General features: G+C 28.9%; 2 protein-coding genes and 1 non-coding gene across 3 annotated transcripts; 1 reads left to right on the top strand and 2 right to left on the bottom strand.

The window, feature by feature from the left end:
* Positions 1–8,653: 8,653 nt before the first annotated feature.
* Positions 8,654–12,869, top strand: LOC130982705 (protein DETOXIFICATION 35-like). Its single transcript, XM_057906776.1, has 7 exons — positions 8,654–9,044; positions 9,863–10,488; positions 11,052–11,108; positions 11,440–11,678; positions 11,830–11,948; positions 12,233–12,319; positions 12,591–12,869. The coding sequence occupies exons 1-7, from the start codon at positions 8,757–8,759 to the stop codon at positions 12,654–12,656; spliced, it is 1,482 nt and encodes a 493-aa protein (XP_057762759.1). The 5' UTR covers positions 8,654–8,756; the 3' UTR covers positions 12,657–12,869.
* A 301-nt stretch (positions 12,870–13,170) lies between these two features.
* On the bottom strand, positions 13,171–16,143 carry LOC130982706 (rRNA 2'-O-methyltransferase fibrillarin 2-like). The gene is made up of 7 exons (XM_057906777.1): positions 15,940–16,143; positions 15,534–15,829; positions 15,211–15,306; positions 15,025–15,102; positions 14,754–14,930; positions 13,832–13,900; positions 13,171–13,561 (listed from the first exon to the last, which is right to left on the bottom strand). Exons 1-7 carry the CDS (start codon positions 15,953–15,955, stop codon positions 13,385–13,387), a joined length of 909 nt encoding a protein of 302 aa, XP_057762760.1. The 5' UTR covers positions 15,956–16,143; the 3' UTR covers positions 13,171–13,384.
* LOC130984527 (small nucleolar RNA snoR60) lies at positions 14,192–14,264 on the bottom strand. Its single transcript, XR_009088460.1, has one exon. It is a non-coding gene; the product is annotated as a small nucleolar RNA snoR60 (small nucleolar RNA).
* Positions 16,144–17,398: the final 1,255 nt, after the last annotated feature.

The raw sequence follows: 17,398 nt of genomic DNA, 5'->3' as shown, positions 1-17,398 counted from the left end.
CCTCAAATTTTTTTTGGGTTTAGAATTTGCACACTCTAAAACTAGCATCGCACTTACTCAGAGAAAGTATGCGTTGTCGTTATTGAAAGTGACAGGTTACTTAAGATGTAAGCCTGCCACCACGCCTATGGATGCAAATATGAAACTTCGAGTTGGTGAAGGTGATCCCGTACCTGACCCGTCCTACTATAAAAGACTGATTGGTCGCCTCATGTATTTAACAATTTTCAGATCAGACATTACTCTCGCAGTAGTGAAATTGGCTCAGATTATGTCCAATCCGCGCCTTCCCCATTTGAATGCCACTCATCAGGTCCTTCGTTACTTGAAAGCTGCACCGGGACAAGGGCTCTTTTTCTCCTCTAAGTCCAAATTCAATCTCACTATGTACACTGATGCAAACTGGGGTGGCTGTTTAGATACGAGGTGATTCACTACTGGGTATTGCACTTTTTTGGGTAATTCTCTGATATCGTGGAAGAGTAAGAAATAAGATGTGGTTTCCAGAAGCTCGACCGAGGTTGAATATCGAGCATTGGCAAATGCTGCTTGTGAAGTCCTTTCGCTCGTTGTCTTTCTAAAATTCATGCACGTTGAGGTCCACTCAACCATGGTTTTTTGCGACAACATATCGGCTATTCAGATGTCTACCAATCCAACGTTATATGAAAGGTCTAAACATATCGAAATCGACTGCCACTTTATTCGAGAGAAAATCGCTTCTGGAATTATCAAGCTGGTGCACGTTCCAAGCAAGCATCAATTTGTGGATATTCTCACCAAAGCACTCCCTGCACCTCAGTTTCAGTTTCTCATAGCTAAAGTTAAGAACATACAACGATGCTCCAATTTGAGGGGAGCTATTAGATATATTGATTAGTAGCATAAATTAAAATTAGTTAGAAATTAAATTAGCTGTACCAATTAATTAGAAGTAAGGCTTAATTAGTCACATGTTGATCAACTTTATTATAGTACATGTATATAAATCCTCAATTAAAAAATCAATAACAAATTCCATTTTTTCCTTCTTTCTGTTTAATAGAAATTACTAAAAAAAACTATTTATGAACCCATTTGGCCGTTTGATAAAAATTGTAATTTAAAATCTTTTACTTATCATCAGTAATTATCATATAACATTTCTTTAAATGAGGATTATTTCGTTAATGAAAATTTTGTGCTTTAAAAGCTAAATTAATATTTATATTGTTCACAAACTCATAAATTTAATAACCTTTTTAACTTGTTTGTGTCATGTTTGATTTATTTCAACTTCTTCTATCTTTATCTCTAATTTAATTGTATCATATTTAATTTATTTCATTTTGTCTAGTTTTAATATTGTAAAAATTTATTAAAATTGTTCATCCTTATCAATTCACCTATTTTTTAAGTATTTTGTACTTATTGAATAATAGATTTTAGATTTATTTCAATTTTTTTTATTTTTATACCTAATATTTTATATGATTAATAAAAGATTTCAAATAAAAAAAATTAACTATTCAATTTTATTTAACTTTTTCTTAATTACTTTAAATTTTTATCGATTATAAAAAATATCATTCACAATTAGGGATGTATATTAAAAAACTAAAATATGGTTAATCGATTAAAAAATCATAACCATATTTTAGTTAACCAATTTAATAAAATAATTTTAAAATCATATTCATATTTTTTAAAATTAGTTAACCAAAACTAAAGTAAAAAAAATCAATTTTTAACTCGTTAACCAAAATCAAATTAAATTTTAAAAAATTTTAATTTTATTTTTTTATAATAAAAATTTCAATTTAAAAAAAAAAATAATTTTTTAAAAAAATTAATTTTTTAGTATAAAAACTAATATTTTGGTCCAAACATCAATTTTTTGTTTAAAACCGGTTTTATTTTTTAAAAAACTAATTTTTTTTATTCAAAATCGGTTACTTTTTTTAAATCGATTTTTATTTTTATAACGGGTAAAAAACCGGTTATAAAATAACTAGTTTTATCATATAAAACTAATTTAGTTAATTAACCAAGATTAAATTTTTGGTTAATCAAAAAATATGTTTGATTTTTAGATTAACCAAACCATGTACAGTCCTATTCACAATGCACTATATTAGATATAATTTTTAACTATAAATATTTCATACCTGCTACACATACAAATATTTTTAGCATGCAAGTTTATACAAGTTAATCCTAACCCAACAAAACTCACTTTCATAACGAGCGTGTGAAATCACGCCATTCCTCCTCCAACGCTTGTATCTTGCATTCCTCCTCCTCCTCCAACGTTTGTATCTCGCATTCCTCCTCCTCTTTCTCCTCCTCCTCCTCCTCCTCTTTCTTCTCCTTCTTCTTTGCATTCTTCCTTATTTTTCTTCGCGTTCTGTCTTCTTCTTCGAGTGTTTCATCCTCTTCGTCATTCTTTTTATTACTGTAGTTGTTGCTGCACTTTTTGTTGCTGTACTCGAGATATGAACATTAACGCATCTCGGATACACTGCATCCGAGATATGCTTATATTTTGATATGGACCCGTACATCCGAGATACGTTCGAAAATGTAGGACGGAGGCACTACATCTGAAATATAGTCAAGATCTGTTATGCTTATAATATAAATAAAAATAGCATAACAGATAAAAAAATTACATAACTAATTAAATTTGTGTTAACATAACTTTTTAAATAGTAAATTTAAAATCTCCTCAGATAATTTATTAAATATTTTAATATGAGAGTTTTTTTAAATACCGTTATATATAAAATTTAAGAGCATATTAGTATTTTTATATCCTATTTATGATTTATAATTTAAGAAGAGACAAACAAAAGTGAAAAAAAGAAAGATATTTATTTTTATTAGAAATTTGGAAATAAATTAATAAGCACGTATAGATTAATATATTTGTTTTTATTTTTATATTATCTTTGTTCTCATTAAAATTTATGTTAAAAAATTATATTATTAAATTTAACATGAAACAATATTTATTTTATTATAAGTATTAAAAATAAAAATAAATAATTAAACAAATTTAACATTAATAAATATTGATATATAATATATTTTTAAAACTAACCAAGCTTAATTAATTAATAAGCTAAAATTTAATGAATTTTTTATTTAAATTAAATAAATATTATATTTTTTAATTTAAATAAAAAATCCAAAATTTAGGTGTATAAACATAAGTGAAATTATTAGTTTTTTTTTTCAAAAATTGGTTAAGAGAAAAAAGAATATTATTTACTTATTAATATTCTTTAAATTGTTAATATATTAAATTAATTTAACAACATATATAAAATATAATATTTAATTATTTTAAAATAAAAAGAAAAAACTTTATAAACATATCGGATTTTGATCATATTTTGAATATACTGGTCTATATCAGAATATAAGCATATCTCGGATGCAGTGTATCTGAAATGCGTTCATGTTTATATTTCGGGTGCATACCTGAGATATGACTCTCCGACTCTGTATCGCAGAATAAGATCAATGCACTCGAAATATGTTTGTTTTTTAGTTTCCTCTACTATATTCGAGTTGTAACTAAAAATATATTTTAATAAATACTTACACATTTATTTAAATCGATAAATATTATATTTTTAAATTTAAATAAAAAATTCCAAAATTTAGTCCAGCCACATATATTCTCTCTCTTCTGTTATTTTTTCTTTTTTTTTTTTGGTTCATTTGAGTCATGCAACCTTTTATTTATTTATTTATTTATTTTGGTCAGAGAGTCATACAAATTTTTTTTTTTGGTAGATTGGAGTCATACAAACTTTAATTACTTACTCTAGCAGTGACTCTTTTAACCGATCCCACCCTTTCAAGTTTCAATCATGATGCTCCCATGGCCCACTATCATCTAAGGCCTCGTATGGTGTTTATTCCAGCTGGGCCCAATCCTCCCACATTCAAGCGCAGCACCTTTTTTCCAAACGGAGTCAATTTTCTCCCCGCATGAGCTACTCAGCTTTCAAGTCACACCGTTCAGCAAACAATTAGAAGCGGCTCTGTCAGCACGACATAACTCCGAGAAGAATATCTGTATCTTCGCATATGTACGCTATAATTTTTCATATTTCATTCATGTGTTACAATCTTCTCGTTTATGCCTTACATAGTTATATAGTAATTAACATGTCAAATAATAGTTTAATAGTAAATTTAGTCTAGGAAAGATTCATCATTTTCTAAATTTATCTCTTAAAAATTTTATCAGTGAAATTAACTTTTTAAAGATTATAAATTAATTATTTTTGACCTTTTTATTCTATTAATAGTTTTTGGGATTAAGTATGATTTTGGTCTTCAACGTAGATGTCAAAAATTAATTTTGTCTCTGACCTTTTTTTCGCTACAAAATTATCCCAAAGATTTCAGTTTATTTTAAAATCGTCTTTTTTACCAATTTTATTTTTTTATTATCAAATTACTCCTCATTAAAAAATTATAAAATAAAATAAATATAAAATAAATAAAAAAAAAAAGAAAGGGATCCAGAAAATCGGGAGGAAAGAAAGAAAGGAGGGGGGAGGGGGGAGGGGGGAGGGGGGAGGGAAGGGAAGAAGGGGGAAGGGAAGCCGTACCGCCGCACTACCACACCGCCGTCTTGCCGCCTGTGATCCGTCACTGCTCCTCCTCCTCGTCCTCGCCGACGTCATCGCCTCGCCTTCTCTGTCGCTCTCGCCTCGCCGCACCTCCTCCTTGTCGCTTGCACTGCTATCCGCGTCCTTGTCGTTGCTCCACGATCCTCACCGCCCGCCGCTTCTTCTTTTTCTTCTTCTGTGAACTGGATTTTTAGTTTTTAATTTTGTTGATGGTTCTGAGTTTTGATTGTTCTGATTTTCTGATGGTTGATGGTTCTTCTGATTTTCAATTTTGTTGATGGTTCTTCTGATGATGATGATAACCATGATGATAATGGTGATGGTGGTAGTGGATTCTGGTTCAACTTGGGCTTTTGGTTGATTTTGGTTGATTTTGAGAAAAGTTTTGATGATAATGATGATGATGATAATGGTGGTGGTGGTGGTGGATTCTGGGCTTAGGCTTCTGTTCTGCTTGCTTCTGTTGAGTTTGGTTGATTTTGGAGGTGTAGGGGGAAGGGTATTTTCGTTCGAATGACGATTTTAAAACAAACTGAAACTTTTGGGACCATTTTGTAGCGAAAAAAAAGTCGGAAACGAAATCGATTTTCGGCCTCTACGTTGAAGACCAAAATCGTACTTAACCCTAGTTTTCGTCAATGATTGATGATATGAAATGTTAATTGACACCATATACGATATCTAACATGTCTAATTAAATATTAAACAATTATGTTTATAAAAATATATCAATTTAGTCATTAGATTATATCGGCAATAAGATTTATATAATAAAAAATTAGACTAAACTGATAGAATTTTATAAATATATTTTGTCAGTTGTTCAATTGGATATGCTAGAGATCATATATGTTATTAATTAGCATTTTACATTATTAATCGTTGACGAAAATTGTTAATAAAGTGACGAAAAGACAAAAATAATTAATTTATACGTTTTGAAAGACTAGTTTAATTGATAAAATCTTTCAAAAGATAAATTTAAAAAATATTCTATTTTTAAAAACTAATTTGACCATTATCCTCTCAAATTATCTATCAATTCTTACTAATTAATTTTATATAGAAATAATTACAAGTAAATTTCACTTTGAAATAAATTACTTCTCAGCAAGAATATTATTTTTATTTATAAAAATTTAATATTAGATAAATTTATTTATTTATAAGTGAAATTAATTTCATAATTATAAAAGATAATTTCTATGTGAAAAATGTAATCAAACATTAGTTTTATTTATGGTTAAATTTATCAACAAACTATGTTTGAAATTTTATAAATAAAAATAGTAATTATCTATTTTGAGAAGGTATAAAATTAATTTTTGATAAAAATGATAGTCGATTAAGAAAAATCTTAGTTATCAAGTGTCTAAAGACACTGCTAATAGTTAATAATACTATCGTTAAAAAATTTTGATAAAAATATAAATTAAATATTTTAAAATCTGAATTATGAAATAAACAATTTGTTTTTAAAAAAATATTATTTGTATACTAAAATTAACTATTAATGTATTTATATATAAATATATATATGATTTAATTTATTTTTAATGTATATTTATATTCTAATAAATATTTTATACTAATAACTGATTTTAATGACTGATTTTGCTGTCTTTATTTTTAACTACACGAGGATATAAATTCATTTTTATTTTATGTGAATGATTTTAATCTCGATAATGACACGTGCCTTACGCCACTATCTATTAGCATGTGTTGAAAATCATAATGATATCCAAGAAGATTAAACTTCATTGCTTCTCCTTTGTTCATCTTCTTCTTTGGGTCTCTTTCTAACTTTCTTTATGCCATTTTCTGAAGAAGGAGGGACCAAAAAAAAAGGAAAAAAGTGTCCTTTATCCTTTTTATAAGTAGTGCAATTATTCGTTTTTGTTCATCCACATGTTCATTCCCACTTAGCTTCTTTTCTTCTCTAAATTGTCCATGTCTTTCTCAGTTATTATTCATTTTAGTGCAATCAATGCAAACCTAGACTTTGAAAAGAGAGAAATGCTTTGGATTTTATTAACCAGTGTCGGCAATCCAAGATAGAAAGATATTTTGCTAATATATGCATAATGAATATTGATTAAAATTTTAAATGTAAAATAGCTATTTACTTAAAAAAATGACTTTAATTAACGAGCGAGTGACCTAAGAATTAATATTCGATCTGTTATAGAATTTAATTTTGATGTATTAATAGTATAAAGCATTTTATATCGTATAATTATATTCATTTTTTTATAATTATTTATGCAGTGAATGTAAAAAGAAATTATTTTGATTTATATATCATTATATAATTGAATGCACCTATAAAACTATTTTATACCGTACATCAAAGTTAAATTCATCTTTTATAATGTCCAAAATTTTTAAATTTTAGATTTCTATAAAAAAATAGAAAATAAATAAACTTGTTATTCAAATTAAAACCCATAATAGTTATAATGAATACTTTAAGATAAGAATAGAAAATAATTTTTAATTAGTCAATATTAATAAAAAATTTTATTGTAACTTTGTTTTTTAACTTTCATTTACCGAAAAAATTAATTTTAAAAAGTTAATTGATATTAAATTGAAAAAATTAGTTTTTGAGTTGAATTCATAAATATTTATAGTAAGAAAATTTAAACTTATTATACATTTATTAAATTATCCAAATTGTTATATAATTCCTAGTACCTTAATCATATATATGAATTTTTGTTTTCTTAGGAAAAGGAATTTTGATGATTCACACCAACTATAACTAATAGAGGGCCCGGAGAACTACTAGAATATGGAATGGAATCATACTGAGATTTCAGCAGAATATTGACCACCACCGAGATAGATTCTCTCCGTTTTTTTAATATTTTAAAAAATAGAAGTATAATTTTTTATTTTTTATTTTATAAATGGACTAAAATTGAATAAAAAAAAATAACAAAGAATAAAATTAAATACTGAACACTATCTAATTTTTTTTTCTACTAAAAAAGATTTACTCCCACTCTGTTAAGACACATGCATCTATATCCCCCTTAGATATTCCCAGAAGAAAGGTCACAAGTCACAACAGCAATTAATGAGAAAGCTAATTACTAATATTTCGACGTTGAATTTTGTTTGGACATGTGTTAGTAGTGTACTGTTGTTTTGCATAAAGATATAAAGATATTATTAAATAAATATGATTATTTAAAAATATTTCCCCTAGTATGAAAAAGAGTCTTTGAAATAAACGTTTTTTTTTTATATATTAAATGTTAATGTACACAATTAAACTCGATATAACATAGGATTTTTTTAAAATTAAATAAAATTCAAATACTTTCTAATTAAAGTAATTTTGATGACAGATATAGTGTATTTTTTTGTAGTTTAGAGAAAATAAAATAAAATTTAGGTAACGTATCGTATGTTCTAAGAATATATCATAAGATTATTATTAATAGAATGTTTTAAATATTTTTATTTAATAAATAAAAAATAAATACATTAAAATTTTATCTTAAAATATAAATTAGATAAATCCATTAAAATATCTTACATTGAGTGTTGGTCATGCAAATTAATGTTGTTAGCTGTAAAAAAAAGACAAGCGCTATAAATTAAACGTGCCATACTTGTGTCTTAATTGAGTAAAAGACAAAGAAGAAAACGCTACAACATTACATATGAAAACAAAGGACTTGTTTCGTACAATGCAGCATTCTAAAATCGAAAACTCCGGTGAATAAAACATAAAATGCTAAACCAATTTAAATTGATCGAATAGTCAACTCATTCGTCTGCTTAAATAAGGGTTAGAATTTAAATTTTATTTTATACATACAATAACTCCTTGACCAATGACAGATCTTAAATAAAACCCCATATTTGCGATAGATTAATTCTTAATCCGTTGAACTTGGGGATTAAAAAAAATATAACAATCCAAAATAGAGTGTTAATAATATCCTCTACACTATTTTCTTTTGTATGGCTGTGAAACTATATCATCAAATTAAAGTGTTTGGGTTAATATCATCATCATAGAGATAAGACTTGTATATTTATATATTAGAGTGTTTTATATCTACATATATAGAATTTTGGGGAAGAGGTGGGTAGCTTGAATTCAAAATGGAGGCACCACTACTAGTTGATGTGAGGAAAGAATCATGTACTGATCATCATCATGATGAAGAGAATGATTACTTGGGAGTGAAGAGCTTGAAGGATGCAAAGTTTGTGTTGTGGAATGAGACAGTGAAGTTATGGAAGATAGCATTGCCAGTGGCACTTTCCTCACTCTTTCAGTTTCTCATAAATTCCTCAGTTAACATATATGCTGGCCATATTGGAGACATAATTCTCTCTTCTATTTCTGTTTACACTGGTGTCATCAGTTCTATCTATCTTTGTTTGCTGGTTTGTACATACCTTCCTTCTCAATAACTCTCTTCTTACTTCTTCATTCTTATACTACTCATAATTCTTCATCCAATAACTTGGTTTTTCTTCTTTCCATTTCTCAACATATAGCAATACATACAGTGCTATGTGTTTCAAAAATGCTATACAAAAATGAAAAACTATTGGGTTAACAACTTTTAGTATTTTTGGCCTTTATTTGACTAATACAAATACTAAATTATTTTTAACAAACAAATTTTATTAATTCATGTATATAAACTCTAAAAAATTTAAGTATAAATTGTATTGATTTATATGTACAAAATTTTGATAAATATAAGTGTAAATTACATGTTTCTTGTGTGCAAAACGTCTGTAAATATAAGTACAAATTATTGTTGGTGAAATATTGACAAACAATAATAATACTTACTGGTCATGTAATATTGCTCTAAAAAAATCGATTACTAATCGGTGACTAAATATTTCAGTATATTAATGTCATAATGTGATATTTCATACATTTTCAATATATGTTTTGAATTCTAATACTTATTTTAGTGATCAAAATATTTTTTACCTTGGTCAAAAGTTGGTTTCTAGTTGAATATATATAATCATTTGATGTTTTTCTTCTTCTTTTAAGTTATTTATTATACTCAAATTTTATATAAAATAACTATCATGGAGATTTTAATAAGATATTAACACAATAAATTAGTTAGTAAATAAGATCATTTTAGTAAATATTTTTATAATTAACCCTTGATTTTAAATTCATTGAGAACTATCTACTAATTATCTAAGAGTTCATGGTTTCAATAAAATTGCAGTATGGCATGTCATCAGCAGTGGCAACACTTTGTGGACAAGCATATGGAGCAGGACAAATTCAATCCACTGGAATTTTTGTTCAAAGATCATGGATTGCATTATCTGTGACATCCATATTTTTGTTACCTACACACATATATGCAACACCAATCTTAGAGTTTCTTGGCCAAGAAAAAGACATAGCCAAAATTGCTGGCAATTATGCCTTACAAGTAATTCCAAACATGTTTTCCTATGCAATTAGTCTTCCAATCCAAAGATTCCTTCAAGCACAATGCAAAGTCAATGCAATCATGTTCATATCATTTGTGTCCCTAGTGATACAAAATTTGTTGCTTTATATATTCATAAATGCAATGGATTTGGGCACAACAGGTTTAGCTTTGGCCACTAATGTAACAGGTTGGGTTTTTGCTTTGGCTCTTACAATCTATGCTTCTTGTTGGTGCAAAGAAGGGTGGAATGGTTTGTCTTGGATGGCTTTTTCTGATCTATGGGCATTTATTAGGTTAAGTCTTTCATTTTCTGTGATGACTTGTTTAGACCAATGGCATGGTAATTTTGTTGTGCTACTTGTTGGTCAACTTCAAAATCCTGTGATTGCTCTTGGTTCCTATTCTATTTGGTAAGATAATCAAATTAAAATTCATTCTTTGTTGTTATGTAATTATAGAGTTTAATTTTAATATACTGATAATGTAAAAAGTTTACACAATCATCAGTTATATTTATACGTTTGAAAATTAATTTATGAGTAAACATCTAAACTGATTTTCAAGAAATTTTTTATTGAATATTTTAATTACCAAAAAAATATTTGTTACTCTAAAAGTCCTTGATATATATTGGTGTATTTTTGCAAAATGAATAATTTATTTTATAATGATATTTTTTAACTTATTTATTTTATGATAAAATTTGTTATAAGCTTTTTTTTTTCAACATGCGTATTAAAAATTTTATTGAAAGTGATGAAATAATTTGTCTTACGAGAATTATTTTTAGAGTAATAAAAAATTTTCGAGATCAAAGTATCAAATTTAAAATTTGTTGAGATCAATTTGAGTATTTATTGTTAATATATTTTTACTGATATATAAAATTACTTATATTGCTTGGAATACATATATTTTTTTATTCCTATGTTATCTTGGTGGTTTATTTCACTAATGTTACTTTATGTTTCAGCATGAACATTCTGGGTATCTACGCCATGCTTCTCTTTGGAATGAGTATCGCCACCAGGTGAATGACGGATTATACTAAAAATCAAAATGACAATTATTATTATTAACAGAAAATAATACATATTGGTGAGGAAATATGACTTTAAGAGAGAGTGTGTGTGTGTGTGTTTGATCTCTATCACAATATTATGTTTAAATAAGTCGTTACAAAAAAGTTGTAATTATATTCTTACAATATTATTTTTAAATGATAATTATTTATAGAAATTTGATTTAAATTTATATCTGCAATAAGAATCTAATTTCTTTTAATGATAATTTGTTTTCATTTTTCTTTGTTTTGGTCTATGCTTATTTCTTAATGTGATTTTTTATTATTGTACTCCTAGTGTTCGTGTGTCTAATACACTTGGCATGTCACATCCAAGAGCAGCAAGATACTCATTCTTTGTGGCAATGTTTGAGTCCCTCTTCATGGGGATTTTATTCATGATCGTAATCTTCTTTAGCAAACAACAAATTGCCACAATCTTTACCAACAGTGACGATATGATCAAAGCTGTGGGTGATTTAGCTAATGTTCTTGCTCTAGCCTTGATTATTAGTAGTGCTTCGCTAGTGATAACAGGTAATTAATTACACTTCCTCTTTTAACCTTATATAATTATTCACCAAAGGAAGATAAAAAAAAAAAAAGGAAAGAACCTTGTGTTTGTGTAGAGTTATTCCATTTCCATTAAGTATTAACCTTAGTTTGTTTTTTAATTATTTGTCCACAGGTGTGGCTACGGGATGTGGATGGCAAGTAATGGTTGGATACATAAACTTGGCATGTTATTACATTTTTGGACTCTCGCTTGGCTATTTTCTTGGTTTCATTCAACATTTAGGTGTCAAGGTGAATATCTTGTTTCTATGCCAATTATTTTTTCTTCCTTAATATTCAAAGCCTCCCTCTAAAAAAAATAATTAATTATGGTACATTTATATAAAAAATTAAACACCCGTGTAGAATATATATTAAAATATAAAAAATAAATATATTTATTCATGTTTATACACAAATACATAATTTACTAATTTTTAATATATCAAATAACCAATAATGAAAGTACTACAACATGGAAAAGCATCTTCAAGGCTTTATTTACATTATATTATTTGATACCTTGGTGGATGTAGGGGCTATGGGGAGGGACACTGTCCGGAAGTATTATTCAGATTTTGGTCATCACAGTTATTATTTGGAGAACCAACTGGACCAAACAGGTAACACATTGTTATTGTTATTATATGTAAGCTAGTTACTAGTTATGTCAACGTCTTAATCAAGCATCATTAAGCGAGCCAATTAAGTACTTTTTGTGTAGAATTTGGAAGAATCATTGTCCATCAATCATTATGCATTAAGAGCTATTACAACACAATTTTTCTTTTCCCAATTTCCCCGAACGTTTCATCCTATTCAACCTGTGCTTTGTAATTTTCTTTTTAATTATCTAATGTTACCTTGTGATAAAATCATAAATACAATTTGCAGGTGGAGCAAACAGCTAATCGCATGCAGAAGTGGAGCCCCAAGGGCATCCGAAAAGAGATGATATAAAATATTAAAATGTAACATCTCCCAAGAACCTTAAAAGACATAAGAAAAGGACTCTGTTCTTCCCATTTCATATGGTGTGGAATTGTAATTCGATAGTATAAAAAAAAATTGTTGATATTGTAATCATATCTCAATAGGGTCAATATTTTGTAAAGTTAATAATCCCTTCTAAGAGAGGACAAGTTATAAACTGTTACTAAAATTATAATCCAATGGCTGTTACTTAATATGCTTGGTTAATACTAAAGAACTTCCCATTTCTATATCAAAAGAAAAGATGGGATTCAACCAGATAAAATTCGTACATATGATGATGATATGAGAGCAACTGAATGCAAGAACCATATGGAGAAAAATGGCACTCGCAAGCATGTGCTCAATCATCACTTTTGGCAACCAAAAGGGCTGAATACGCTATTCATATAACGCATCAGTAACGCAGAGGATTGCCTTTTCTCCCTTTAAAAGAAGCTTAATTGCAATTAAGAGAAATTGCTTCAACCAAGCAAAAAGATAACAAAATAATCACTTTGATAACACTAAAAAAAGAAACCCAATCATGAAATTACAAATTTACATTGCACATTCTTTTGAAAAACTTCTATCGAGTAGAGACTACCAGAACAAGGTGTAGGTATAAAAATCTCAAGATTTCTTTATCACAATATATCACTAACATCTCAAGATATTGAATATTAAAACATGTAATGTAATCTAAAGAAACAAGTTTACTCGGCATCTTTTTTCTTCTTAGGCATTCTGTATCCACCAACAACACAGGCATGGTCCCGTTCGAATGGTTCAAGGGTGACTTGCTCAAATGGCTTAAACTGCTCTGCCTTCAGCTTATTGACTTCACTTGCAAACACAGACTCCGCTGGTACTGTGGAATCTATGCAGTTGGCCTATCGCATACAAAAAAATTAGATTATTAATCACTACCCCTTTTTTCCAAGTCAAACAATCCAATACATTAAGGACTTGTTTCATCCACATAATCAAACTGCACCCATTAGGATAAGGTTTTCAACTGTTGCTGAGCAACTTTAACCATCTATCTAATTCATTCATAAATAATATTATGAAAGGACAGATTTCAATAAAGAATATATGTGAATTATGGATGTACTCCACATGAGAGACTTCTTATCAACAAAAATCTAACGTAAACAAACCTTGATTGAAATAACAAAATGACCCCCTGCTTTGAGATAATATGAGGCATTCAATGCTGAAATCCTTGCCTGCAAGGGTGACCAATATAGCATAAAGTTTTAGGGGGGAAAATTGATGCATAATCTAATTTATAATCCAGACTGTTGGTAACGTAAGAAAATAATATTCTCATAGAACTATTATCCGGTTAGTTTACAAGTCCACAAATAAAGATAACATGGCTGAATATGCATACTACATGCTCAGAGAAGACGGGAATATCCAAAGAAAAACCAACTTATCAAGGAACTAAATACTGCAAAGACAAGTTTACTGTTCTAGAGAGAAAACATTGGGATAGAAAAAAAAAACTTAAGTCGTGCATCAGAATCTCGAATCTGCATCATCCAAGATGTCCTGAAGGGGAATCCGAGTATATCTCCTCATGTGCACAGATGTAACATATAGAACAGGAAATTGTTTAAGTGAAAAAATACTTTGTATTAGAGAACTATTAACATCCATCAATTACTGAAAACAGAAAACTTTTAAGAGAACTATAAAATGGAAGGTACATTGCATAAACATATAAAAAAATTTGAAAGAAAAAAACTTTGCCCTATGCAGCAGGTTATCACTAAAAGTGAAAACAGGAATAAAATAAAGATCATAATAAAAACATCATTTGATTGCATCAATGAAAATGTTTAAAAATAAAAGCGGACATGCAAAAACTGTGGAGCATTAACATACAGAATTGGAGCAAAGAGATACTTACCTGAAGTTTGACAGCCATAAAAAGATGAAGAAAAGAAGATAAAAAATGAATAGGTTATACATCACTTATGGGAAATTAGCATATATTGGCTTAACAGTCACAAGGAGGGTGGAACCATCCTCGAAAACTTCAACAATCGAATTGCCAAGAAGTTTAAATCACACCTGATCAGGCTGTGCAACATCAGAAAATATCACATCTACCATGCCAATCAACATCCTGTACTTAGCTGGATGTCTAGCATCTTCAATAATGGGTATAACATTGGTGCGTTTCTTCGCCATGTTGACCAAGTCACGCCCGCTACGATGAGAGAACTCCACGGCATAGACAACTCCATTCTGCATACATCAATCACAAACAACAAATTCTTAGCAGCTCTTGAAAACCATAAAATCACTTGAAATGATTATAGAAGTTTGAATTAGTATATACCGGACCAACAACATCCGACACATGTGAAACAGTTGTTCCAGAAGCAGCTCCTAGATACAGGACTCGAGCGCCAGGTTTCTTTATAGAACACAAGCGAAGCCGATCAGAGTATGCAAATTAATATACAGGATTGAAAGCAAAGGCTAAGACACAACACATGTTATTTAGACACTTGAAACTACTTACAATCCATATGTTGTCAACCCCACCGAGAATGGCAGCAGCCAACTTGGAACGGAAAGGGTTCCAAACCCTGTACTCATCTTTTGTGCCATCCTCCTTCTGCAGAATGTAATAATAGTTCATATGCAACATAACAGATGCTAAGTTAAGTACACTAATCTAATTTTTTCTTTCTTTTTGCAAGGCATGAACAAGATAATAACAGATGCTAAAACCAACAGCTCTCAAGCATTTCATTACATAATGCAGCATATTATAAAAATCAACAAATTATTTACACACCAAAAAAGAAAAAAAAATTGGTACAAGCTGAAGAAGAAAATAACCTGCACAGTGATCCTTTTCTCATTATAAACAGCTTCACCAGGAACCAAATTCTTAGTAACAAGAGCATCTTCTTTACCCTTTGCAATGAAAATACCTTCATGTCTGTGAGGCTCAACCACAACCTTGCTGCCTCCCTTCATTCCTCCACGGCCACCCCTACCTCCTCCACGACCACCACCACCTCTGCCACCGCCACCTCGAGCTTTGAATGGCGTACCTCTTCCACCACCACCACCTCTCCCTCTGCCTCTGTCACCTCTGCCACCCCTGAACCCTCCGCCAGCACCACCACGACCTGCAGAAAATGAAATTTCAAACTTATCAAACGTTATGAAGAACCAGTAGAATCAAGCTGAAAATTTTAGAGATTGAATTACGAAAAAGGAAAGATGATTTGACAATAACCTCGAGGAGGAGCCATCTTCGAAAGCTTAGATTATAGAAAGAAACACGGATTGGAATGAAGAAAAATGAAGTGTGGTAATGAAGGATTTATAGCTAAACTTTTAGGGTTTAGGGTTTTTGACAGTGCGAGTCTCGGATCAACGAGTTGCTTGGCTACGGGCTCCGCGATCAGGAACTACTTTATGGACAGAAAAAATCTAATGGATTACAAAGCCCAATTAATATTAAATATTGAATCCATTCTAATTTTATTATTTAAAATTTAGTTGGATTTTTAATAGTCAAGTGAATAACTTGTTTTAGCATGAAATATCTGTTTAAGAATGGTTTAATTTGTTTAGTGCTAGATATCTAAAGCTTGTTTAATTATCCTTTAATCAATGTTGAATTAATAACTTTTAAACTAGAGATTACGAGCAAATATAATAAAAAAAAGAAGCCAAAAATTAAAACATTAATTAATATATTAAAAAAATAACTTAATTAAAAATATTTTTGGTGGCCGACCCTATTTACATCCCCATACAAAGGCCGAAACTCTGGGAGGCACTTAAGCCGACTAAAGACATAATATAAAAATTACTTAAACACTTAAATTTTAGAAGACATTTAAGTTAACTAAAAGCATAATATAAAAACTACTTAAACTTAATAATTTTTTTTTTTTACTTCATTTTCATTTAGTAAAACAGACCACTAGATGTTAATCACTAAGGATGATTTCTAGGGTCATAGTTGTCTTTATGCTCCTGAAGATCTGCTTCAGTGGCAAATCTTCTTCCACTCTTGCAAGCAGTGCATATATTAGTTTCGCTGTGATGAACACTAGACTGATGAATTTGAAGGCCATGATTATTGCCAAATTTTCTGTTGCATAAATTGCAATAGCCATTAAAATTTCTTCTTCCAGTCTCTTTGTTTAATTTTTCATTTTTTTCTTTTTTTTTTTCCTTCTCTCTTTTCTTGTCTTGTTTACTCTTTTTCTTATTAATCTTTTTTTTTATTTTCTTCGTTTTCATCTTCTTTTTCTTCTTCTTCCTCCTCTTCTTTATTTTTATCATTACTATATTTATATCTATTCAATCTCACAGTAGCCATTTTTTATTAATACAAATATAACAAGATATTAATAAATGATATATATTTTATGTGTGGTTATTAATTAGTAAGTGAGATTGAAACTTAAATCATAAACTTTGTATATATACTATCTCTGGATGATACGAAAGTGTGATCCTCATTTTACAACTAACATATAATTTATGAACTAGTAGGTAATAATTAACTATTTTGCATGAGTCTAACTTAATACCTAATGAAAAAATGATGATTTTATTATTATCTAACCCTTTTATAAATTCATTGAAACAACGTGAGTTTATTTGTAGTTAATAAACTTGAAAACTGAAGTGAATACGGGTAAAATAGCATGAATATAATTTTTGTAAATTATAATTTA

Source organism: Arachis stenosperma, chromosome 5, assembly GCF_014773155.1.
Source record: "Arachis stenosperma cultivar V10309 chromosome 5, arast.V10309.gnm1.PFL2, whole genome shotgun sequence".
In the NCBI taxonomy this organism is placed as follows: Eukaryota; Viridiplantae; Streptophyta; class Magnoliopsida; order Fabales; family Fabaceae; genus Arachis; species Arachis stenosperma.
The sequence above is the reverse complement of the archived record's forward strand: the minus strand, read 5'-3'. Positions and strand labels throughout refer to the sequence as shown.

What these genes read in the sequence shown, in the direction of transcription:
- LOC130982705 (XM_057906776.1), top strand. Translation starts at nt 8,757, where the DNA reads ATGGAGGCACCACTACTAGTTGATGTGAGGAAAGAATCATGTACTGAT. An exon ending in CTATCTATCTTTGTTTGCTG is followed by an intron (nt 9,045 to 9,862) that starts GTTTGTACATAC and finishes ATAAAATTGCAG; the next exon opens with TATGGCATGTCATCAGCAGT. An exon ending in GGAATGAGTATCGCCACCAG is followed by an intron (nt 11,109 to 11,439) that starts GTGAATGACGGA and finishes TTGTACTCCTAG; the next exon opens with TGTTCGTGTGTCTAATACAC.
- LOC130982706 (XM_057906777.1), bottom strand. An exon ending in AGAAAAGGATCACTGTGCAG is followed by an intron (nt 15,307 to 15,533) that starts GTTATTTTCTTC and finishes TACATTCTGCAG; the next exon opens with AAGGAGGATGGCACAAAAGA. An exon ending in TGTCGGATGTTGTTGGTCCG is followed by an intron (nt 14,931 to 15,024) that starts GTATATACTAAT and finishes TGATGTATGCAG; the next exon opens with AATGGAGTTGTCTATGCCGT.